We start from the raw sequence: 24,094 nt of genomic DNA, 5'->3' as shown, positions 1-24,094 counted from the left end.
TCACAAAGGGCCTGCTTTGTGCCTCGTGCTGGCATCTATGCTGGGTATGCCCCACGGAGCAGTAAGCACGTCTTGTTCACCAGAGTGTCTCCAGGGTGTAAAAGAGTTCTTGGCACATAGTAGATGTCTGGTAAATTTCTGTTGAATGAATGAAGTATGGGAAACTGAAACAGAGGCAAGTGACATGGTCTGCACTCTCAGAGAGCTCACCGATCTTGTCAACAATAAACTGCACTTTAATAGAGTAGTCAGACTTGCTGGAGGAGTTCAGAAGAGGGAGGCACACAAAACCATTAAGTGGGCCTCTTAGATGTTGTGTTGTGGTGCTGGGGGAAGCCACGGCAGGTTTTAGAAGAGAGGAATGACACAATCGGCAGATCCCGTACCAAGTTTCCTTGAGTTTTAAAAAGAGAGAGGGCATCATGATAGGTGTTCATCCAGACAAGGAGGGGAAGGAGAGAACATGGATTCCTGTAAGCCAGCCCTGTAAGCTTAGCATGCTCGGGTAGGGCAAGGTGAGCACTGAGGCCCTTTGGCTCTGCATTCCTCAGGCCTGGGTCTCTCCAGGCAAGATCTGTGCAGACCAGCTGTAGGACAGACTTCCCCTAATGCTTAACAGGGAGGAGGTCTTTAGTCACCTTGTATATAAGACTGTGACTCATAAAAGTCAGGGAGATTAATACTATGGGGAGAGTTCAAGGGTTTGAACAGATCTGGGCCCCAAATTGGTCTTGCCCATTTGCTGTGTAACTTGGGTCAAATTCCTTAACCTTCCTCAAGCCCCAAGTTTTGTCTCCTGCACATGTGATTAATGCCTGCCTACCAGGACCAGGATTAAGTGAGGTCAAGTTTGTGATGTGCTTCTCACTGTGCCTGGCAAGTAGTAGGTACTTGGGAAGTGCTTTGCATCCGCTGGTGTACAGTGAGCAAGAAGTGGCCGGGGTCCCCAACTTCAGGGTTCAGTCTCTCAACCAGTGGGTGGGAGGAGAACCCTGAGAGCCATGTTCTCATGAGGACAGGAGCCGACGGGAAAGGGCGTAGGGCTCAGAGGAATGACTGGAGACAATGGTCAACCACATAGGGTGTAATTTAGTCACAAGTAAAGAGAACCTATCAGCAGTGGCCCCACACTTTATTCCCACTCTGGGATGAGAAAATTCCAGGAGTCCATTGGAAAGAAATTTGGATTCGCCCATAAGGCCGCAGTGTCAGCTTTCAGGGTATTCCCTACCACCCACAGAAGAATTTTTGTTGGTTACCAACCCAGGATGACAACATTGAGTGCCACTCTCTCATCAAGGCTTCCTGAGAGGCAGAGCTGGGTCCTTGTGAGGGCCCCAGTCTGTTGGGCTGCCTTCCCTGTGGGCCAGGAGCCCCTCTGTGCCCCATTGGTGGGGCTCCAATTTAACCCCTAGTTCTTGGAAAAGTCCCAGTATGCAGAAACACTGGCAGGACTCTGGATCCCAGCTTCTGGTATTCAGGGCGCTCATTGCCAAGAGCAATTCCAGTGCCTGTGAGAAGGGAGGCAGGGAGAATTTTTTGAACACCTAATGTGTGCTGGAACAGGATAGATTAGCAACCTTGAAATGATGAGGAGAGACCTGGCCTGTTTCCAGGCAGGAAGGGGGATTGGGTTCTTTGAGCCCCAGCTGATTGGCTTCTTTCCAGACCAACCGTGGCCTCCAGTCCCAGTGGCGCCCAGCCCTCAGCACTGCTCAGCAATTCTCCATGGTCCTGTGTCAGCATCCTCCTCCAGTCCCCAGGCGACTGCTCTGAACCTCCACCACAGCCGCCTCCTTCTGAGCAGATGGCCTTCCTCTTGTGCTCTGGGGGAGAGAAGCCACTGGCGGGTACTCCTCAGTCCCAGCCCCCTCCTTCCTCCTGCACTCGCTTCCACCCCAGTACCCATTCCTTCCTCTTGCCCCATGTAGGAGGCAGAGCTGGCCGCTCAGCTCCCCTCTCTCCCTTCTGGCTTCCTGCTCCCCCAAGCCCTCTGTTATTTCCTTTACCGTTTTCTATTTCAAAACATTTATTCTAGAAAGGGAGGATATAGACTTTGTCTGTGCCTCTCCTGTTCATGCCTCCTTCCTTTGTAATCTGACTTCTCCCCCACCACCCTGCCAAGGAGATTTCCACAGAGATTTCCACCCCCAGGAAGCCTCCTAACTCCCAAGCGCCTCTTTGTAATCCTTAATCTGTCTGTGGGGATCTGGCATTCTCCTGGCTTCCGGGACTGCAGCTCAGGCGCTGTTCTGCCGCTCCCCTGCCCCCAATCACCATGCTCTGACCCAGTCTGTTTACATGTGTTTCCTCCACTAGAGTGAGTTCCATATCCCTTGTGCCTCCCATGGCACCTGGCCCATTGCAGATGCTCAGTAAATGTTAAATGAACAAAGCCCAATAAATACAGAGGGACCCACAGAAAGTTTCTTGCTCTATAGAAAAATATTTGGAGACATCCCCACATGTGCTGAATGGCAGGGCCAAGGGAGAGATAGGAGGTGACACTTACTGGGAAAGTTTAGAAGAGTGGGTGGGAGGTGAATTATCACAAGCCCAGTTCCATAGGGAGAATTCCCCAGCCGCCCCTGACCGTGGGTGGCTAAGAGCTTAGGCTCAGTCTGCCATGAGATGAACCATTTTATCACTGACTTTACTTGTGACCATTTACTCTCTTTGTCTACTCCCCTTTCCATCTCTACCTTGTCAAACTTATAGCCTATCTCAGGAAGGAGGCAGGAAAGAGAGAGCCTCCATTATTATGGCATTATCTAAAAGCTAGAGCACAGTGTAGGAATCAGACAGATCTGGGTCCACATTGTAGTCTTGCTGCTGTGTCACCTTGAGCAAATCTCTTCACCTCACTGAGCCTCAATTTCTTGTCCATTAAATGGGAATAATTATCCCAAAGGGTCACAATAAGGGTTAAGTGAGAAAACACCAAGTGGCTGGCACATAATTAGTTCTCGGTAGTGATCATGGTTGGTACATGACTATGCACAGAGATCATCGAGGAGTGATTATATAGTACCCTGTATGCAGGAGGCACTCAAGCACTACTGCTGACACGTCTTCTCTTTCCCCTTTCCTTTCTAATAGGTATTCGTCAGTTGCAGCTCATCCTATTCAAGGTGGCCCTGATGCTGGGCGTTGAAATCCATGTGAATGTGGAGTTTGTGAAGGTTCTAGAGCCTCCTGAAGATCAAGAAAATCAAAGTACAGTATACTTTTCCTTTCATATCTAGAAATCAGATATCACAAAATGGAAATCGCATTTGTAGTTCTCAGAGGATGTTTCTGTAAGAGTTATTCTTGTTGGGGACTGTTTGGTATAATTCCGTCAAGGATATTTTACCTTTTTGGACCAGGGCTACCTACCACTTTAGTTTTTCTCTTCTTCCCCCCGGGGGATTGGTTATGCCATTAAACCTGTAATTTTGTTACCCTGTCACTAGGGGGCAGTAATTTGACAAATGAAGTAAGAAGTAATTAGGATAGAAGACCTACATTTGGTTGTTTGATAAAGTTCATTCCTATGCTCTTCCAGCTATGTGGGAAAACACACAGTTACATGGATATTTTGTACCCATATGATATTTTAAAATCCAGTTAGAAATGTGAAGCTTCTAGAGAAAATATGAAATAAGTGCTCATGATATAATTTGGCATGTAATATTTTTAAGGCTTACTAAAGTATAATTTACAAACCACAAACTTCGCCCATTATGGGTGTCTTATTATTTAGTAATGCTTCCCTTTCTCCTTTAATATGTTTATGTAAATGCTGATCTCTCACACACCACGGACGGAGACTTTGTTCCTGATGCCTCTGCATCTTATTATCAAAATCTTCTGCTGAGGCAGGACCTTCAGTTTGGGCAACTTCATGTCAGAGACCTCAGAGCTCCATGTGCTCATTCAGTTCTGACTTCTCCTGTCCTCAGCCCAGGATATTTGAAAATTTAGAAGAGGCTTTAGGTGGCTTTGGTAGCCTCTCTCAAACCTCTGGTAGATGTTAAATCCCAGTTATGGGTGACCAGCAAGATTTTACCTGAAAATGTTATCACAGAAGGCTGTGTACTGCCCAACTGAACCTTCTGACCATAATGAAGTGGCAATTCAAACTGGTTTCTACACCCTGCACATCCTCCGGGTCTGGTCAGTAATGGGAGGGCAAGGAGGAATATAGGGGAAGATGAAGAGAGCAAGGTAGAAAACGCTGGGAAAAATAAGGTTCAAGTAAGACTAGTTTAAGAATCACTGAGGATAGTCTCCCAACCTGCACAGAAACCAGTTACATCAAGCATAGGGTTGACGCTGCTGGTTTACCTTGTCCCGGATTGAATTGATATTAAAGCCAGAAGGAGTCCAGATGAGAGTGTGAGTTGGGATGACTCTGGGTCTTTCTTCTGGCAGCTCTGTCTGGGGTGCCTACACATAGGGGTATTATCCATTTTTCCTGGCCGACACCAAGATGCCTCCCACCTTTCTCTGCCAACTCAAATCATTTTTCTGTTCTGGCAGAAATCGGCTGGCGGGCAGAATTTGTCCCTGCGGACCACGCTCTGTCGGACTTTGAGTTTGACGTCATCATTGGCGCTGATGGCCGCAGGAACACGCTGGAAGGTGAAGACTGTTCCTGGAGCTGAGGAAGGGGGTATGGGAGTGAGGCAGGGGGCAGTGCAGAAAAGCGAGATGGCACGTGCTAAAGCTGGGTGGGGCCTTCACAGAAGGGCACATTGTCCTGCTGTGCCTGAGGCTGAGCATTTCATTGTTTCTGAACCTCACTTTTCCCACCTGGAAGATGTAGATAACAGAATCTTCTCAGAGCATCATTTTGAGGGCTAGGAAAGGACTCACATGTAAAAGTGTTTTATAAAGATAAAGTGCCAGGGAAGTTCAAAGTCAGCGTACAATTACTGAGCACGTGTCAATGTGCAATCCATGGCACTAAGAACTTTCATACCTCCTCTAAGACAGCCGTTCTTCTACTATGAGTGTGTTCTTTCACTGTCACGTGTAATGCTCCAGAAGGAGGAGCCCATCTCTTTTTGTAACTTTTCAGCACACTCACTGCTGGGCAGTAAGATCTGTTTTCCCCAGACTGTCAAAGCGCAAAACCATGCTTCCCTGAGTTCTGAAGTTGGAAGCATAACACGTTTTCTTGGAGTAAGGGCTAATCAGGTTGGGAGAGGAGCACCACTGCCAGGAAATGCCTTCAATCACCTCCCCCTCCACCCGCCCCCTGCCGAGATTAATTGGTGCGTAGGTTGTATGGATTTGCACTAACTGTACCCGCGTGAGACCACAGATGGTGGACAAAATGGCCTCACACGGCATCTCTTAGACTGGGGACTACATTTGCTCTTCAAGCTTGCCCTGCTTAAAGGCTGCAGGCTGCAGAGGTCTGACCGGGAGGGCATCTCCTCTGAGGACAGAACTCACTCCCTGAAAGACGGTTGATGTTGGAGGCTTCCAGAGGTGTGGTCTGCCTAGCTGGGCCCTACCACTTGCTGGACCATGAGGACCCTTTCCCCGCTCCCGTGCCTCTCTCTTCTCCTCCATCCCTACACGTGCCCCATCCCTGCAATCAATAACCAATACCTGACAAAGACCTTTTAAGCTGCTAACCTGGATATTGTGCCGTTAGCATTTATGGGGATATTTTGGTGGTTTGGTAAAACTGTTAAGTCTGAATATTTGCAAATCCAAAATCCACACCCTGTCTGAGTATAGTTTGGCATTTCGTGGACAGGAAAAGAAAGGTAAGAAGGAGAAGAGCCACTTAGGCAGCCTAGCACCAAATAAGTAGACCTGCAGCCGGGTTTTTCCATATTGATGCCGTTGGCATTTGGAGCCACGTCATTTTTTTGTCCCGTGCACAGTAGGATGCTTAGCATCCCTGGCCTCTCCCTGCTAGACACCAGTAGCACCCCCAAGCTGTAGCCACCGGAAATGTCTCCACACTTTGCCTAGCTGGGGGCCAAGGTCACTCCCAGTTAAGAAATACCAGACTAGACCATCATGGCCATTTCTGATCATTTCGATAAAAGTCTGATGAAGGATGACTTAAAAGAGGAGGTACTGAGATAAAAACCCAAGGTTTCCAGTCCAAGGGATTTTTGACCGAAGTTTGGGAATGCACATGAGGTTTGCATATACTGTGAGCAAATGTGGGGGCAGTTCTCAGGGGAGGCTGAAGACAGAGGCATGTCCGCCAAGCCTGCTCATGTGATGAGCGCCTTGAGTTAAGCAAAGTGCACGGCGTCTGGGACAGAGGGAAAACTGGGGACTGTGGGCTAGCCAGCTGCTAGAAAGAAAGGGGGTTGGCAGAAGAATGAAGTCTGACCAGCTGCTTGGGGTCCTCTCTGTCACCGCCATTAAAAAGCTAAACCATTGACACAAGCACCCCAAGGAATCATTGTACGAATCAACTGCACGTTAAAATTTTGTCTACTCATTCTATATTTATTGAGTGTGGACCGTGTGCCCATCACTGGAGACTGGAAATAGAAAACTTGTTAAAATCCCCATCCCACAGGAGCGCCTGGGTGTCTCAGTTAAGCGTCTGACGTCGGCTCAGGTCATGATCTCACAGTGTGTGGGTTCGGGCCCCACATCGGGCTCTGTGCTGACAGCTCGGAGCCTGGAGCCTGCTTCAGATTCTGCGTCATCCTCTCTCTCTTCCCCTTCCCCGCTCACTCGCGCTCTCTCAAAAATAAATAAACATTAAAAAAAAATTTGTTTTAAGTTTAAAATCCCCATCCCACAGGAATTGAGTCTCATAATCCTTTTCAAAGGGGGGAAAACATGAAGAATGCTAACAATATAGTCTTAATCGTCAAGTTCAAAGTGCATGTGTCATGAATGTACCTAGCAACAGCGCCTAACAAATCTTTATCTTTTTCGTTAAAAAAAATTTTTTTTAACATTTATTTTTGAGAGACAGAGAGAGACAGAGAATGAGCAGGAGAGGGGCAGAGGGAGAGGGAGACACAGAATCCAAAGCAGGCTCCAGGCTCTGAGAGTCAGCACAGAGCCTGATGCAGGGCTCGAACCCACGAACCGTGAGATCATGACCTGATCTGAAGTCAGGCACTTAACCAACTGAGCCACCCAGGCGACCCCCTAACAAATCTTTAAAAGGATGAGCTCTCGGATTGCCTTTAGGAAGATCACTTTGGCCTTTTGTTTGTAGAAGCCTAACCAGAATAATTGGTCCTATAGATTTCAGGAAAGGAAAAAGTCCCACTGACTTGGGCCTCTGGTGATGTGTTTCTTCCTCAGGTACAAACCTTGACATTTCCACCTGCCCTTATTCTCTACAGATGCAGAATTCTGGTTTCAGGGGCCTGTGAGGCATCTGAGAATAGCTTCCTCAGTAATCTTTTTCACTTTTCCCACCAAATCCAGAAGAAAGACTCCCTTTTTCTCTTCGCCTCATGCAGGGTTCCGAAGAAAAGAATTCCGTGGGAAGCTGGCTATTGCGATCACCGCCAACTTCATAAACAGAAACAGCACAGCCGAGGCCAAGGTGGAAGAGATTAGCGGGGTGGCTTTCATCTTCAACCAGAAGTTTTTTCAGGACCTTAAAGAAGAAACAGGTGGGACCCTCACCTTTCTCCAAACCAGGCCATGTCCATGCTGGGCTGTCCCAGTTTTGGGGATTGGGAGCCTCACTCTGATAAAGCAGAAGCCCAGACTTCTCCTTAGGAGAGAAATGGGTAGGATTCCTTCAAGGACAAGGGCAATTCTTGAGAAAAAGTTCTGGCTGTTGTACATGAAAATGGCTAAAGATGGATTTACTCAGTCAACGTTTACTCAGTGCACATTACGTGCCAGTATCAGTATCATGGGATACAGAGTTGAGGTTGACATGGTCCCTTCCCCAAGTGGATTCTTGTCCAGTGAGGGACAACCATCCTAATGCAGGGAGGTTGGTCTATGCCCACGTCACCGTGAGCTTCAGAGAGCCCTCTGAGGAGGGAGCCAGTAACCTGAGGTTAGCCCCTGAAGAAGTGTAGGTACTTCTGTGCAGTGTGCCAGCCGCCCTTCCCCACCAGGGACATCCAGGGATGCCCAGGAAGCATGTACTCACCCCAGCGCATCAGTGTCCCCCAGCCGTGGGCCTTGAGGAAAGAAGATCCTCATTCCTTTACTCAACAAATATTTATTGACTGCCTACTGTGTGCCAGCTGTTGTTCAAGGGCCTGAGAAAGAGCGGTGGGCAAAACGAGACCCCTCTCTTGGAGCTTATATATTCTGCTGGGGGAGACCGTTAATAAACAGACAACTAGTACGTCAGGCAGTCAGAAAGATGGTGCAGAGAAATCCAGCCCAGGGAGGGGAAAGAGGGGGGAAACGCTCCTGCCAATTATGTAAATCCCAGATTTTTCTTTTCACCTGATTTTAAAATAGGTATTTCTCCTCGAAAGGCAGCGTAACAACAATGTTGGACAAAATTTTCATACCAGAAGTCAATCATCCACACCGAGTATCACCTAGCACAGAAAGAGTTCTCATGTTCACATACTTCTTTTCAATAATCGTCTGCCTGTAGCCCCACTTTTCACAGGGCTCTGGCTCTTCTCGGGGTGTCAATACTCTTTGTGAATCTGATTTTCTCCTCCAGCATCACATTTGAAATATTGTCCACACTGCAGCCAGGTCCTCCTGATGGTCAGTTTTGCAGCCACAGAATAGCTCATTAAGTAGATGCACTGTCACCGCCTAAGCATTTAAATTGGAGGCCGGCAAACTATGGGCGGCCACATGTTTGTGTTGCCTTCGAGCTAAGAATGGTTTTAATGTTTTTGAATGGCTGAAGAAAAAGCAAAAGAAGACTATTTTTCAACAAATCGAAAGTTACATGAAATTCCAGTTTCAGTGCCCATAAATGAAAGTTTCTTGGGACACAGTCACACCCACTTGTTGATGTTGCTACCTGTGATGTTGCTACCCTGGTGGCCCACAAAGCCCCAAATCCTTACTATCTGCCTGTTACAGAAAAATGTCTGCTGGCCTCTGGTATAGACCTTCCAGTTGTGCACTGTTACAGGTCAAAATGCTCCCCGGGAATATTTCAAGTTAGTTTCTAGGAATGGGATTCCTTATTGAGCCAGACTGTGCCACTCACTGGCCATTATGATGTGTGCCCGTTGGGTGATCCTCTGAGTTTCACCACAGTGGCATGATTTTATTAGAGCGGGGTTTTTTGGTTTCTTTTCTTTCTTTTCTTTTCTTTTTTCTTTTCTTTTCTTTTCTTTTCTTTTCTTTCTTTTCTTTTCTTTTTCTTTTCTTTTTTTTTCTTTTTCCTTTTTTTCTTTTCATTTCTTTTTTTTTTTTTTTTTAGGATTTTATGTTTTATTTCTTGTTTTTTTTTCCTAAATATAATTTATTGTCAAGTTAGCTAACATATAGTGTATATAGTATACTCCTGGCTTCGGGAATAGATTTCCATGATTCATCACTTACATACAACACCCAATGCTCATCCCAACAAGTGCCTTCCTCAATGCCCATCACCCATCTTCCCCTCCCCGCCCCCCATCAGCCCACAGTTCTCTGTAGAATGTTTTCATTCAGCGTATTATGTTCTTCTGAATGATTTAAGAATTGTCCAACCCTCCCTTCCTCTCCAAAACCAAGAAGATAAATACTTCAATAAACCACCAAATATGAATTATGACAGGACATTGAGTGTGTTTTTCCAAATGTCTCAGTGAGTTTCCTTTACATTTCGCTGGGACGGTCACCTTTGGCCATTGTTTCACAGTGCCCCTTTCACAGTGACACGGATGAATTTCCTCTGATTCTCAGGGGAGCCCTCTGCATTGATGGCTGTTTCCTATTTAATGGTAATAAAGGGGTTCCTCTGGTTACCCAGCACACCTCTATGTCGGCTGCTGTTAAAGTTGTTACGTGTCTGTTCCTTTCTCTCCAAAGAAGCTAAGCCAGTTCTCAAATTTGCACGTGCATCAAAATCCCCTCTCCGGCTTGTCAAAGTGCAGATTGCTGGCCCTACCATCAGAGTTTCTGATTTAGTAGGTCCTACGTGGGGTTCCGATCATGCACACTTCCAAGTTCTCAGGTGATGCTTCTGCCAGGCGCCACGGCTTTGTTTTAAAAGCAGAAACCTAGTCTCTCGAGTGTTTTTGCATTTGCTGGAAAGTACAAAAAGATACAACCCAGCCCTCCAACCTGACTTGTTCCTGCCAGGACACCTGGGTTTTCCCACACACAGGAGAACGGGAGAAACATGGCTTAGCACAGCCTTGGGAGAATTGACACCACTCTCTGACTCTGTGGTCACATGGAGGGCACGGTGGCGATTGGGAATCAGACCGGCTGGGGTTCAAATCCTGGGACTACTGTTGCTTTGCTGCTATGCTGTGGACAGCTCTTGGCCTTTCTGCAGCGCTTGGCTCTAACTTGGAAGTGCCGGTTCACAGCCCCTAGGGACTTTGAGGGTTTTTTTTTTTTTTTTTTAAAGCGCTTTAATCATATCGCAATATATAAATATACCAAATCAATATATCGTACACCTTAAATTTATAACATGTTACATGTCCATTATATCTCAATTGAAAAAGCACATAGGGTCTTAGTGGGGCTATAAAAGCTAGCTGTGTGGAGTTAGGTAAATTCTAGCACTCCGTTTTCTCTTTCCCAGCCTTGTGTGTTTTAAAAACTTGCCCAACATGAGTATATGCAGGGAAACAACGGCACCTGTAATGCAGCAAAGTAGAGCTCTTGGCATGCAGCGAGTGCTGAGGGAATCAAATTGAGTCCACGCATACTTCTCTCTGCAGGGATTGATCTGGAGAACATTGTTTACTACAAGGACTGCACCCACTATTTCGTCATGACTGCCAAGAAGCAGAGCCTGCTCGACAAAGGTGTCATCATTAACGTACGTATCTCTTGGCTGGGGTGTCCTGTCTTTCCCTTTGTGACCCAGCAAGTGTGGGAGCAAGATGCCATCCTGCCAGAAACCGAGCAAAGCAGGAGGCAAGAAAAGGACCAGCATTTTCCTTCTGTGTGGTGTCATGTGAGTGTTGAGTGAAGGAGCCGATACAGGCAGAGGTGTTTCTGCAGAACGCTGGGGGGTGGCGGTGGGGGCTCAGACTCTCCCCTGCTTGTTGGTGTGAGCCTTTGCCACCAGGAGATGGGCTGAGTCTTCTCCTTCTCCATGTCTCATTCAACCCTGCTCCCTTTCCTGGGAGGTCTCCTGTCATTCGGAGGCAGCTGTGGGCTCCTTGTCCGAGTGGAACACGGAGACAACATTCACTGGTGAATTTCACATGTGGCCCTCTAGTCGTAATGTCCTGTGGAACCCTCTCTTCTCACAGGCACAAAGGCTCAACTTGAATCTTGGCTCTGCCACGGATTAACTCAGGACTGTGACTAAACGCTGCTTAACTTTCCTGAACTTCGGTCTTATCTGTAGAACAGGAATAATGGTTTCTGTCCGGAAGGGTTGTTTGCAGGAGTAAACTTTAAAAGGTATACAGAGCAATGGGCCCCGTGCCTGGAGCATATAGGGGGGTTGTAGATTCCCTCTATCATTTCTGTCTGGTTTGGACACCTGCTTTTTGGTCCTGCTGGCTTCCTGGCCTCTGCTTCCTGCCTGTGCATCTTCATATTTAAACCGAGTACGAGGCTAGAAGAAAGGAGCACACAGAGTGGTGGGCCCTGGGCTGGAAGCTGCTTTGGGCAGGTTTCCAACCTATCCAGAGCCTCTGTTCCTGCTGCCCCTGCTGTAGCCTCAAGATAACGATCATGCAGTCCGAGGTCAGCCTGCTCTCTGGGTGGTGGCCTGCAGCTCAGGCGGCATGGTGACTATTCAGTGTCGCTTGTCGAAGAAGAATGTGCCTGTCCTCTGACCACTTTGTGCTGGCAGCCGGCCGGGTGGCATTAGTAACCCAGCCCTCCCCTGGGCCTCCTCTGCGTGGCTCAGGGATTGCTGAGAGCCTGAGCTGCAGACAGGAGGCTGTGAATGGGGTGGATGGGAGTTGAAAGGAACCGACTGAACACAGCCAGCAGATGTGTGAGCAGTGGGTTTTGGCATCTGGTGCCCCACGGCTGACCCAGTCTGGGGGAGGTGGGGTGGTGTCCCCTTCTTTCCTTTATTCCACGGGCATCCCTCCCAAAGTTGCCTTCTCCATCAAGAGGCCAATGGCAGGTAGTGAAGGACTATTTGGGGTCCGGGGCTTCAGGAACAGTGGAAACCTTTGCAAAGGAGGGGCTGAGGAGGCTTTTGTCAGCACCCACCTCTCACCATGGGAAGTCAGGCAGAATTTGACATGGGTTTCTTATTTCACTGGCTGAGTACTCCGGCCTGTGGGACACTAAGGTTCCCTCAGGGCATCCCAGGGCATTTGTCCATGCCACAACATGTTGCTCATGGTGATTCAACTCTTTGGCAGTTGTCAAAGCCCCTCCATACCCCCACGTCCCTGTCATCACACAGGTGGGCAAGTGTGACTCACTCTAACCCCATAATGACGGTGGAAGATCTGGGAGCAGATCCCAGACTCGTGGGTGTCCTCACTGGGGCTTTCTTTCCCCTCAGAGAGTCCAGGGGCATCTTCTGAGCTGGTGCTGAGAGGCTTTTAAGATAAGACAGGAACTCTCCTCTAGAAGTTCTAGCCCACAGGCTGGACGTGAGAGGGCTGGAAAGTTCTTTGGTTCAGGAGCTCTGGCCAGGAGTCTCCATGTGCCCGGCCAAGCTCTGTAGCATTTGCATAGCTGGGAGCTGGTCTATCTACCCCGAGCCACTCAAATTAACATTCTTGTCATGCTCCCAGAGGAATGGCAAGTCCTCTCTCATTTCCTCTCCCTGCATGGGTCAGCATCTTTCTGGAGGCACACAGAGGTGCTGAGTGAATGTGTGTTGAATGACTGACCTGCTTCCCCACCTATTCCTACTGACCTCTGGTCTTCCATGGCTACTGAAGGGAGAGTGAAGTTCCTCCTCAGGAAACGATGGCTTTGGGCTCCCAACTCTGCCCATCTTGCTCTCCCTCACAAAGAGGGTGGCCTGTCATCCTGGCGCCCTCTCCGGGCTGGCCCACATTCATATAGGCGAAGGCTCCTGGATATAGCAGGCTTGGTCTCGCCATGGGGGGAGGGAGCCTTGTTTCCAGGTGGGTGAGGCAAACGTACATCATAGCTGGTCTCCCAGTGCTGAGCCCAACCTCATTCGAAACCATTGCCTGACCTCTTCTGATCTCCAGCCTTCCTTTCAGCTCAGCACCGGGGTGGGGAGGTAGGGGTGACTGCTCTTCCCATCAGGTTCCCCGCCCTGTACTATTCTTGGCGCGTCTCTCACTGTCCCTCCTCTCTGCTGAGGACGCAGCCTGTCTTCAGTACCTATGCGTGTGGCAAACGGGGCCCACCTTCATCCTCCTGCATCTGTCTTAATTTAAAACTACTTCTCCAGGCCTGCCCACTTCGCTTAGGGTCCCTTCCCACCTTTCTCTCCATTGTCCTTGTTTTCACCCCCTCCCTGCTGCTCCCTGTCCTGCTTCTGTACCGTCCCCTCTCCTGGGACCTCCTGCCATACGAGGTCCCGTGGCTCCTTCCAGCAGCCCTGGGCCGGGTGAGCTGTTACCCCAGCCCAGCCCTGCAGGTCCCCACACCCCTGTTTGGGACACCAGCACCAGGCGTGACCACACTCCCCCATCACCCAGCCCACCTCACGGGCACTTGTGGGCATGCTTTGAGGAGGGAGTATTTTCAAGACCTCTCCATTCACCCTTCCCCATCTCATCCCCACGCTTGTAAGGGAGGAAATTGGTCATGTGACTGGTGGAGCAGGTAGGAGAAAGGAAAGGCGAATGACAGGAGCTCCAGCCTGAACGCCGTGACCCGGCAAAGCACCCTTGGGCCACTGCTGGGTGCAAACTGGGTGATGCACTATGGTGTGAACATATGAGAATTTCTGCGATGAGGTATTTGAAATCACGGCTATGAGGAAAATGGACACAGTAGGTCGCTCTGTTTGTAGATGTGGCTGTGCCTTCCAAGACCTTTATAAATACTCTTGTTGGTGCCTCAGGGTGGGGAGGGGAGGTCCAGGGGCGCGCTTCCCCACATGCTGTGTTTGTGCCATCGTGAATTATAGGGAATGGAAATTCCCACTCACTTTGCTCTTCTCACATGCCAGGCGTCAGGCTGGGGATTTTTATGTCTGCCATTTCCCTCGGTCCTCACTGTATGAGGTGGATTTTGTCATTCCTGTTTTACAAAAAAGAAAACGGAAACTCAAAAGACTTTGATAACTTGCCCAACTTTACTCACTGCCTAGCAGGGGTGGACTGTGACCTGATGCTCTGGATGGCCCCACCAGTCCCCGCCCACACCCCACCCTCCTCAGGATCTGCACTTCTCTGCCACCTTTCGGGAAAGATAGTCTTCTGGTTCCTTAACCACACGAGGAGCAGATTAGACTCTGGGGGACATGCTATGGGGCACTGCTGGAGTCCCTCCAGGATGGGTATCCTGGTGCTGGAAGCCAGCGCCCTCCAGGGCTGTAGCAGTTAACACTGTCAGAGCAGAACAGGGCCCGGAGCAACCCTCAGCCTGGCCAGAGAAGAGATAACTGATTCTGCAGAGAAAGTTCAAGACCATTTCTTTTCTGGTCCTGTTTGCCCACTAAACACAGTATGTCCGGACCATATTATTAGCTCAGCTTAGTCGGCTATAAAATCACTATTACTTACTCACTCTTTTGTCTTTTAATTTTTGCTGAAAGTTATCGCAAGAACCGGCCATATGAAATTTACTTCCGTGTTTACCACAAGACCATTACTGAGTAAACTGTTCATTGCAACACTGTGTTCTCTGTCAAAATTCCTATGTGAGACAGTTCTTTTAGAATTTAGTGCCAGGAAAAAATTGCCTCCCCTAGGAATTTCTATGCTTCCTTCTTTCTGATAAGGAAAGCCTTGCCATACATCACATTTCCCTTTTGCCTCGGATGCCAGGAAGCTCAAAGTCAAGTGCGATGCTTAATCACAGCTCTGTTGGCCCGTACAGAGGGCTGATTTGGTTCCTCTTGATTGCTTTGGCCCTGATTTTCTGTTTTGATCAGCCTCACTGTCCAAACCCATTCCAAGTCCTTTTGCAAAGATATGGGTATGAACACTTGCCCTTTCCAGGGGCAGATTGCAACATTTTGCTCCTATTCTCCCCCCCAGGACTACATCGACACGGAGATGCTGCTGTGTGCGGAGAATGTGAACCAGGACAACCTGCTTTCCTATGCCCGTGAGGCTGCAGATTTCGCCACCAATTACCAGCTGCCATCGTTAGACTATGCTATGAACCATTATGGGCAGCCCGATGTGGCCATGTTCGACTTCACCTCCATGTACGCCTCCGAGAACGCGGCCTTGGTGCGCGAGCGCCAGTCACACCAGCTACTCGTGGCCCTGGTGGGCGACAGCCTGCTTGAGGTAGCACCCCCCATTCCTGGTTAAAGACCGATCCCTGCATTTATGGTGTGGCCAGCAGCCTGTGCTGTCGTTCAGCCAGGGGACAGATGGGTGCCCTGCCAGTGTGCCGGACTCTGCCAAGCCCGTGCTGGTCTCCAGTTTGCACCTGCCCTTTGACCAAATACAGAGAAGCTCATTCTATCTTCCTCTCCTACCTCTGGGCTCTTCGGGCCGACCTCTTTGTCAAAGTACAAAATCGGTCAGCCCCGCTCTGGACTTTACAGGCTGGCCTCCTGAGAACATGCACGCCCTCAGCTGGACCATAACTTCTTCCTTGCATGGGGAGCTCTCTCTGGGGCCTTGCAACATGGAGATCGTAGAGGGTACAAGAAGGCATATGGGGCCCCAAGTCCAGTTTCCGGCCATGGCCTCCCTGCTCAAAGTGCTTCCCAGAGAATCAGCAAATGCAAGGATCCTTAGATAGAATGTTTTCAGAAGGATTACATTTTTATCTTTAAAGTCAGCACTAACCAAAAAAAAAAAAATGTGTGTTTACTCCAAGTAAGAGTCAAATTCCAGACTATGCTTTGGGTGCCCATGGGACAGTTCAGTTAGAACTTACTTCGGTCAGGGGCGCCTGGGTGGCTCAGTCAGTTAAGCGTCCGACTTCGGCTCAGGTCATGATCTTAGGGTTCATGGGTTCGAGCCCGGCGTTAGGCTCTGTGCTGACAGCTCAGAGCCTGGAGCCTGCTTTGGATTCTGTGTCTCCCTCTCTCTCTGTCCTCCCCCACTTGCACCCTGTTTGTCTCTCTCTCTTAAAAATGTTTAAAAAATTAAAAAGAAAAAAAGAACTTTATTTGGTGAACCAGCCCTTGCTCCCCGTGGTGTGTGGGCTGTGACCTGCCCCCTCCGCCCCCGTCTCCCTTCTCAGCATTCTCTCTTGCTACCCTCCTCTGCTCCTCTACCGGGCACCCTCATTTTCCAGCCACCATGCCTTTGCCCGTGCTATTCCTGAACGGGTCAAGATGCGAATCCTACCCATTCTTTAAAATCCTCACAGATGCAACTCTTTTGCGAAGTATTCCCTGATTTTCATCGCCTTCCCCAGGGTGGGGATTTGCCTGTGCCTTTTGTAAGCCCCAAAGCAGTTTTGCTGTTCCTGTGATACAGCACCCTTTACACGGGACTTTGTGCTATAGCTAGTTGTGTTTGCGGTGAATCCTAGGGTCTGTCCTGTCACCCCTCACCCCCTCCAGTGCCTCGCAAGGGCCTGGCAAGCCCCAAGTGCTGGATAGAATGGGAAGGCAAAGCGGGGGCCTTTAGAATTAACGGGAATGTTCCACAATTTCTTCTCCAGCCGTTTTGGCCCATGGGCACAGGCTGTGCCCGAGGCTTCCTGGCAGCCTTTGACACGGCATGGATGGTGAAAAGCTGGGACCAGGGCACCCCTCCCCTGGAGCTGCTGGCCGAAAGGTGAGTATCAGTGGCAGGGTTTCCGGCTGGGGGCAGGGCTGGTTCCAAAATCAGACAGGAAAGAGAGCAAGGCTGGCCTTTAGGCGACTCCCGGATGAACCTGGGATGAATCTTTCATTTGCCTTCCCACACGGGCCCTGATTTGATCATCAGCATCCCCAGGAAAACTTTCTCTGTCATGCTCTGCCCCCTTCAGTGACTTCTTTCTTGGGGCCAGGACCTTACGACCTGAATGCAACAGGGAAATCTTGACCTGGAGTGGCCCTAAAGTTGGGGTTCCCGGTCACTGCAGAGCCAGAAGAGGTTTAGGGGGAAGCCTTCACTGCAGCGCTGAGTGTCCTCCCATGGGGGCTGGATTTCTGACCTCCCAGGCCTCTTCTGCTGCTGAGATCCTCTGGGGCTTCCGCCCAGACTCCTGCTGCTGGCCACGTGGCTGTAACAGCTGGTGGACCGGGGGAAATCAGGGCTGGTGAATGGGACAGGCCTCTGCTGGTCTTGGGTGTGGAGGCCAGTGGTCATGGGGGGCAGGCCATAGGACGCAGCTTGGCCGAGTGGTGGTTATAGCAAAACCACAGGTCCCTCTGCTGCCAGCTGTGTGTCCCTGCCCTCTTCCTGGGGGAAGAAGGCCAGCGTCACTGCCCGTGGATCCCCTCCCACCTTCTCTCCAGCCCTTCGAATCTCCCCCACTTTGTGGATCCATGAGGAACCATGAGGGCCAGGCTTTGAGGGGAGGAGTATACAGACATATCCAAGGAGCCTTTAAGAGCAGAGCAAAGGGGAGGGGGGGAGGGCGCAGACAAGGGCCTGAGGCTGCCCTAGCAACCCCTGATCCCTGGGCTTTGCCTCATCCTAGAGAAAGTCTCTATCGGCTGTTACCTCAGACTACCCCAGAGAACATCAACAAGAACTTTGAGCAGTACACGTTGGACCCAGGGACACGGTACCCAAATCTCAACTCTAACTGTGTCAGGCCCCATCAGGTAAGTCCTTCCCTGGGCCCTATCGGGGCCACCCGTCACTGAGCAGTGGGTAGGGTTCATGTAAAACCTTGCCACGTTCCAGATGAATCACTGGAATCTACTCCTGAGATCGTTGTGACGCTGAATGCTAACTAACTTGGATATAAATTTAAAAATAAATACATTAATAAATTTAAAAAGAAAAAAAAAAACAACAAGAAACTTTGCCACATCCCTGGGACTGAGGCCACCAATGCCTCTTGGCTTGGGTGTGGGACCACTTCCTGTCTCCAGGAGAGCTGCAGGAGAAAACTAGAGTCAGCGTGTGTCTAGCCCACAGAAAGAACTAGAACATGTGTGGTGTCCACATCTGCACATGTGCTTACGTGTTTATTGTCACCGCACATATGCGTGGCTGAGCATGCCTCCCTCAAATAGTCTCCTCAGCCAGCCATCAAGTCCTTTCAGTTCACAGTCCAACAGTCCCTTTTGCTCCCGTTGACTCAGAAACACACAACTGCCAACTTCTTCAGGCAATGGTACAAAGAATGGTGTGATGTTCTTAAAGTTAGCCAATTACATTTTCTCACGCCTGAGTCCCCCACATTTGGGTGGACAACTGGGTGGGACCCGTTGCTCTGTGTCTCAGGTTCCCCGGTTCTCTTGCTGAAGGCCATGCCCTCCAGGGAGAGAGGAAAAGATAGATGGTGGACACTGGGTAGAGGCTGGGTCAACCCTGAGACTGGCTTTGGGGGAAATACTGGTGGGCAGCTATGCGGTCTCTTTGAAGTCAGCACTAACCAAAGTGCTTGCTTGCAGGTGAAGCATTTATACATCACTAAGGAGCTGGACCAGTGGCCTCTCGAGAGGCTGGGCTCAGTGAGGAGATCCGTGGGCCTCTCCAGGAGGGGTAAGCAGCTGACCCGGGTCCTCGGCCAGGCTGCTGGCGTGGGAGTGGGGTGACCGTGGGGGCACAGACCCTGCAGTCCAGTAGGCTATTCTGCTATGAGCTGTGTGACCTTGGCCAGGGACTTCTCCTCTGTCCTGCAGCATCCTCTTCTCTAAAACCAGGACAGCAACAACGCCAACTGTAGATGGATTGGAGAGGAATTAATATGCACGAAGAACTTAGGACATGAAAGTGAACTGGGGAACTACTTTATTGGCGCCTTGCTTTTCTTTCCCTGTTGTTTCTAGTGTGAGGATCTTGTCTCCCCAGCTAGATAACAAGCTCCACATGCTACCCTCTTTTCCTGGTGGAGGGAAGGGATAGTTACATGATCCATTGGCCTCGCTCAGGTCCCCGTCCTGCTGAAAGAGCTCTCTGGCTTCTGTTGCCTGCCTGGACCCCGCATCCTCCCAGTCTCTGGGCGCACACAGCCTTACTGGCCACCCCTCCTTCCCTTCATGCCTCACGCCCCACTGCTGCCACCCCTGTAACAAGCTGTTGCACGTAGCCTGGCCGGCCTTTCTAGATTCTTGCCATGGCACAGCCCTCTTCTGTCTTCCCAGAATGCCTTCTTTTGTCTGATGAATCCCTAGACACTCCTCAAGCAGCAGGTACACCTGCTCCATGACTCTCGCTTTGGTGAGTTCCGCTGCCCTGGCAGACGAGGAGCAGACCTGCTCGCGTGCCCCCTGTACCCACATCTCTGCCATCACAGCACGGTGTCATCGTCACCTGCTGCCATGTCTGCCTGCCCCACCAGATGAGATGTTGACAGGGTCTACACAGTGCTCCCTGCTGTGTTCGTATGTAGCCTCTGACTGGCGCCTGGCCACAGGGGGTCTCAGGGATTCTGCTGCAGGAGAACATGTGTCCTGTCCCAGTATCCTGCCCTCCCTCCCACCACGCTGTTGACAGGGTGCCTCGGGGCTGCACCCATGCCCTTGGCCCTTGCCTTGGTGCTGTTCTTCCTGGTCCCCAGGGAGGCTGCTGAGACTTCCCCAGAGCCCGTCACCACTGTGTGTCTCCCCTGGCTGCAGAGTCCGACATCCGGCCCAGCAAGCTCTTAACCTGGTGTCAGCAGCAAACCGAGGGCTACCAGCACGTCAATGTCACCGACCTGACCACATCCTGGCGCAGCGGCCTGGCCCTGTGTGCCATCATCCACCGCTTCCGGCCTGAGCTGATGTGAGTCAGGGGCTCCGGATGAACCTGCCAAGCCCTTCATGGCCCAAGGGGACCTGGGGACAAGGGGGATGAGAGCTGTTCTGTGAGATGCAGAATCTTGGCTCGAAACATATCTTCTATTGGAGGTTTTCTTAAGTTCTTTTCCATTCGCACTGATTATTCTGTAAGCAGCTTGCGTGACCTGAGTTCCTAATCTGTGAGGAGGAAGAGCAGCTCAGGCCGCATGCGTGTGCCTGTCCCCGCATGTCCTCTCTGTCACTGGGGAAATCGAGCTTCTGCCCTTGGGCGTTCTTGTCCCCACGTCCCCTCTGTCACTGGGGAAATGGAGCCTCTGCCCCTGGGCACTCTACCCACAAGAGAAGAATTCCGGGCAAGACCTCATTCTGGGAACCAGTTTGAGTTTTACAGCCGAAAGAATTCGAACTGAGATGTAGACCAATCAGCTGTGTGGCACTAAGCAGGTCACTTGCCTTCTCTGAGTTTGTTTCTTCGTCCACCTATTGGCAATAATGGCAGCATCATTAGGAACGCTGGACACACTTTGTGATGTTGAAGGCCCAATAATACATCTATTGATGTTGGATTCAGATCAACTGCAGAGTAACTGCAGGCCCACGAGTACATTCATCCAAAAGGAGGAAAGGAAACCCACCAAAGGGTTAGCAGTCGATACCTTTAGGAAGTGAGGTTGCCTCAAAAAGGGGATGGGATGCTCACTTGTCACTTTATATGTCGTATACACCTTGATTCTTTTTCTTATGAGACATTCATATTACTTTTAGAATTAAAAGCACAAGAACATAAAGGAACTACTTAAAAATAGAGTAGCAAACAGGTGTAAATTATCTTCCCATTGTTCCAGCCCAGGCAGCAATGCCTAAATCTGATTTGGTCCCACCCTGAGTGAGAAGGAGCTTCCCTGGAGAAGCAGTGGGTGTGTGGGGTGGGGCGGGGGGGGGGGGGTGGTGGTGCTGGTGAGGGCAGCAGGAAGGGGATGATGAGGGCAGGGGCTGGGGCCACACCTCCCTCCCCACACCCCTGCCACTGAGACCCGGCAGACTGTCACTCATAATGCTCCTTGTGGGTAAGTTTGTTCAGCCCATTGTTCACACCCATGTCTCCTGTCCTTGAACTTCACTTTGTTTTGATTCTCCAGCAACTTTGACTCTCTGAATGAAGACGATGCCGTGGAAAACAACCAGCTGGCATTTGACGTGGCTGAGCGTGAGTTTGGTATCCCCCCGGTGACCACAGGCAAGGAGATGGCATCAGCCCAGGAGCCCGACAAGCTCAGCATGGTCATGTACCTCTCCAAGTTCTACGAGCTCTTCCGGGGCACCCCGCTGAGGCCTGTGGGTAAGGCCCTGCTTTGGGGCGAGACTTTGCTGCACCCTTGGGCCATCTCTGCCCCATGCCCGTGTCTGGCTGCTCTGCTCTCTGGTGTCATCTGTTCTGGGGCTGGCCCCTGCCTTTCCTCTCACTTTGAGGCCAAATGGGAGCGGACCCCACCCACCCAGGCCTGTGTGTGTAAGTGGGTGTGTGTGGCAGGTGCCACGAAAGGTTGAAGGTCTGCCCCTGTGGCTGGGAGGTCACGGATGGAGCTACACAGCCCCTACCCAGCTCACTTGTATCTTTCGTTGCGGGTAAGGGAGTTATTTGGGGGGACCTTGTAGCAATGACCCCCTCTCCCACCGCCCCGAGTCCTGGAGTCGCGGTGGCGGGGTCTAACCTCCATCATATTTTTATTTATGAATAGATTCTTGGGGCAAAAACTATGGAGAAAATGCTGACCTCAGCTTGGCCAAATCCTTCATTTCTCACAACTATCTCAACCTCACGTTTCCGAGGAAGAGGACCCCGCGAGTAAGTGTCGACCTGCTTCTGTTTGGTGTCTCTTTGCTCATGGATGGGGCAAGGGGGAGGGCAATGTCCTGCTCTCCGTCTGTTAATGCTGATGAATTACACAGATAAGGTGCTCATGGAAGACACGAGCAAAGCTCAGTTTAGTGACTGACCGCTTTTGGAAGTCGCCCCGGCACCGTGTAGCTGGCTTCAGTGACCTGAAAGTGGTTCTAGGAAGGGCGTGGCAGAGAGCTGAGAGTTCACACGGCTGGAGCGTTTTTTAAAGTAAACCAATATTACGCTATATGTTAACTAACTAGAATGTAAATAAAAATTTGAAAAAAAAATAATAAAGTAAATCAGATTAGCCCTGGCTGCTAAGGGGGGAAGGAGGAGACGATTTCTCCCTTGTGAAACAGTTTAGATCAGGATCACAATGGCCGTTAGTGGCAGAGGTGTGTGGGAATACTACACTGACACAGTCTGTTCAGTTAATTTCACTTCTTTCTTTCCTCCCTCCCTCCCTTCCACAAATGTTTATTGTGCCCTACTGTTTGCCAACGTTAAGGCTGAATTGTTTTTGACAAGTAGCAAGTATACAGAGGTGAAGAAGGTATGCCTTTGAGGAGCTCAGAGCCTAAAGAGCTTCCCAAACTTTCCTGACTTACAGCACCATCGGTCCCTCAGTAATTTTTATCACAGTGCCCCTGGCTCAAAAGAAACCCCTAAAAGTTCTGTTTGCTAAGTAGGTATACGTCCAAGTAACTTGGTAGGGGTATTTTGCAAGGTGTATAACAGACCTCACCGTGTTTCCCTAGAAAATTTAAAGTATCCTATGACTCCTCTACAAGTACACTATGGGGCCACGGGCTGCCCTGGTACACAGTTTGGGAATTAGGAGCCTAATGAGAAATTGTCATTTTATTTGAATGATGGCATTGCCATGCTAGACAGGATACAAGTTATCTTGCTCAACATGCTTATTTTACAGATCAAAAAAATTAGAGGCGCAGAGATATTAGGTGGCAAGCACTCACACAAAGCTCGCCTCCCTCCAGAGAGCAGCGGGACAGCCGAGAGTGCTGCAGGCCTTTGCGTGTGTCTCAGTCTCTTTAGGTTGCCGACAGTCTCCTACTCGTGGTCAGTCGTGCCCGGTCCTGCCAGCCCTCCACCCGGGGTGGGGCTGGGCCACGTAGCCTCCTTTCTTTCCCTCAGTTGTGTGAGCAGTGGTCAGTTTTTCCACTGAGGTCTAGGCTCCCAGAAACGTTGTAGCCTTTGAGCTAACTCCAGGAGTGGGCATGTAATGTTCTGCCACACCCTGTCTACGCGACGGAACGGGCCAGCAAGGCGAGGGCTGGGGCAGGAAGGTGTGTGGGTCGGCACACCACAGCTAAGGGGCCACGCCTTGCCCATGCACAGGCTCTGTGCGAAGGCACCGTGGCCTACCGCACGTCCCACTGAGTGCAAGCCACCTTCTGGAGCCCAGTCATAGGCTTATTTCACCCCCGCCCAGCTAGCTTTCCTCCAAGGATCCCCACTTTGGGCTTCCCCATTCCAAGCAAGCCAATGCAGCCTTTCTGGAAACAGAGGCAAATATTTAACCCCTTTATCCATTCACCGGCTTTCTCCCACCACTCAGCCCACAACTGGGAACAGCAGGGGGAACTGGAAAGGAGTGTTTACACCTATCACTCACCCCGCCTCTGTTTACAGAGTGACAGAATTGAACCAGCCTGGCCAGCTCTGGGTCACGTGGTAGGAATGGTCAGCAAGGCCAGCCAGGCCTTCCAAGGGCTGCTAGGTCCTCACCCTACTTCTCGCTGGCTTTGCTAGAAAATGCAGGGGGAGTGGGTGGGCTCTGCCTGGCCCCGCACCGGCTAAGTTTGAACCACGTCCAGTCACCCCCAAAGTGTGCTAAATGGACTGCCCATCCTGCAAGGGGTCCGGTCCCTCCCCCTGCCCCATTTATGTCTAGGATTTGCCGCGCTGTTTGGATAGGTAGAAAGAGCAGGTCATTGAAGTAAGTGCTTGGCATAGGCATTATCCATCCTCTTGCACCTCAGATTGATCGAATGCTTCCTCTGGGTGGGCTGGTGAGTTAGGCCCCTAGATCACATTCTGCCTTAGTCATCACTAAGAGGCAGTCCACCGCTCAGTGCCAGTGCAGTGATCAGACCACACACAAGGTACCCCCTCCCCATCTGACCATGTGTCTTCTTGTACCCGCACACTATTTGGTTTGGGGA

General features: G+C 50.4%; 1 protein-coding gene across 11 annotated transcripts in view; it reads left to right on the top strand.

Annotated features, from left to right (window-relative positions):
- MICAL2 (microtubule associated monooxygenase, calponin and LIM domain containing 2) overlaps window positions 1-24,094 on the top strand; it is a 228,256-nt gene that overhangs the window by 85,469 nt on the left and 118,693 nt on the right. For all 11 annotated transcript variants that reach the window (XR_008290465.1, XM_027073130.2, XM_027073127.2 and 8 more), the window contains exons 5-15: window positions 3,100-3,216; window positions 4,525-4,626; window positions 7,449-7,604; window positions 10,812-10,912; window positions 15,204-15,461; window positions 16,798-16,913; window positions 17,767-17,893; window positions 18,692-18,782; window positions 19,859-20,006; window positions 21,163-21,362; window positions 21,763-21,869. Coding sequence is in view for 10 of the 11 variants with exons in the window: in XM_027073130.2 (XP_026928931.2) it covers window positions 3,100-3,216; window positions 4,525-4,626; window positions 7,449-7,604; window positions 10,812-10,912; window positions 15,204-15,461; window positions 16,798-16,913; window positions 17,767-17,893; window positions 18,692-18,782; window positions 19,859-20,006; window positions 21,163-21,362; window positions 21,763-21,869 (1,523 nt within the window). In the remaining variant the exon portion in view is untranslated. The remainder of the gene's footprint in view (window positions 1-3,099; window positions 3,217-4,524; window positions 4,627-7,448; window positions 7,605-10,811; window positions 10,913-15,203; window positions 15,462-16,797; window positions 16,914-17,766; window positions 17,894-18,691; window positions 18,783-19,858; window positions 20,007-21,162; window positions 21,363-21,762; window positions 21,870-24,094) is intronic.

This window comes from Acinonyx jubatus, chromosome D1 (genome assembly GCF_027475565.1).
Source record: "Acinonyx jubatus isolate Ajub_Pintada_27869175 chromosome D1, VMU_Ajub_asm_v1.0, whole genome shotgun sequence".
NCBI lineage: Eukaryota > Metazoa > Chordata > Mammalia > Carnivora > Felidae > Acinonyx > Acinonyx jubatus.
This window is presented reverse-complemented; position numbering and strand designations above follow the sequence as displayed.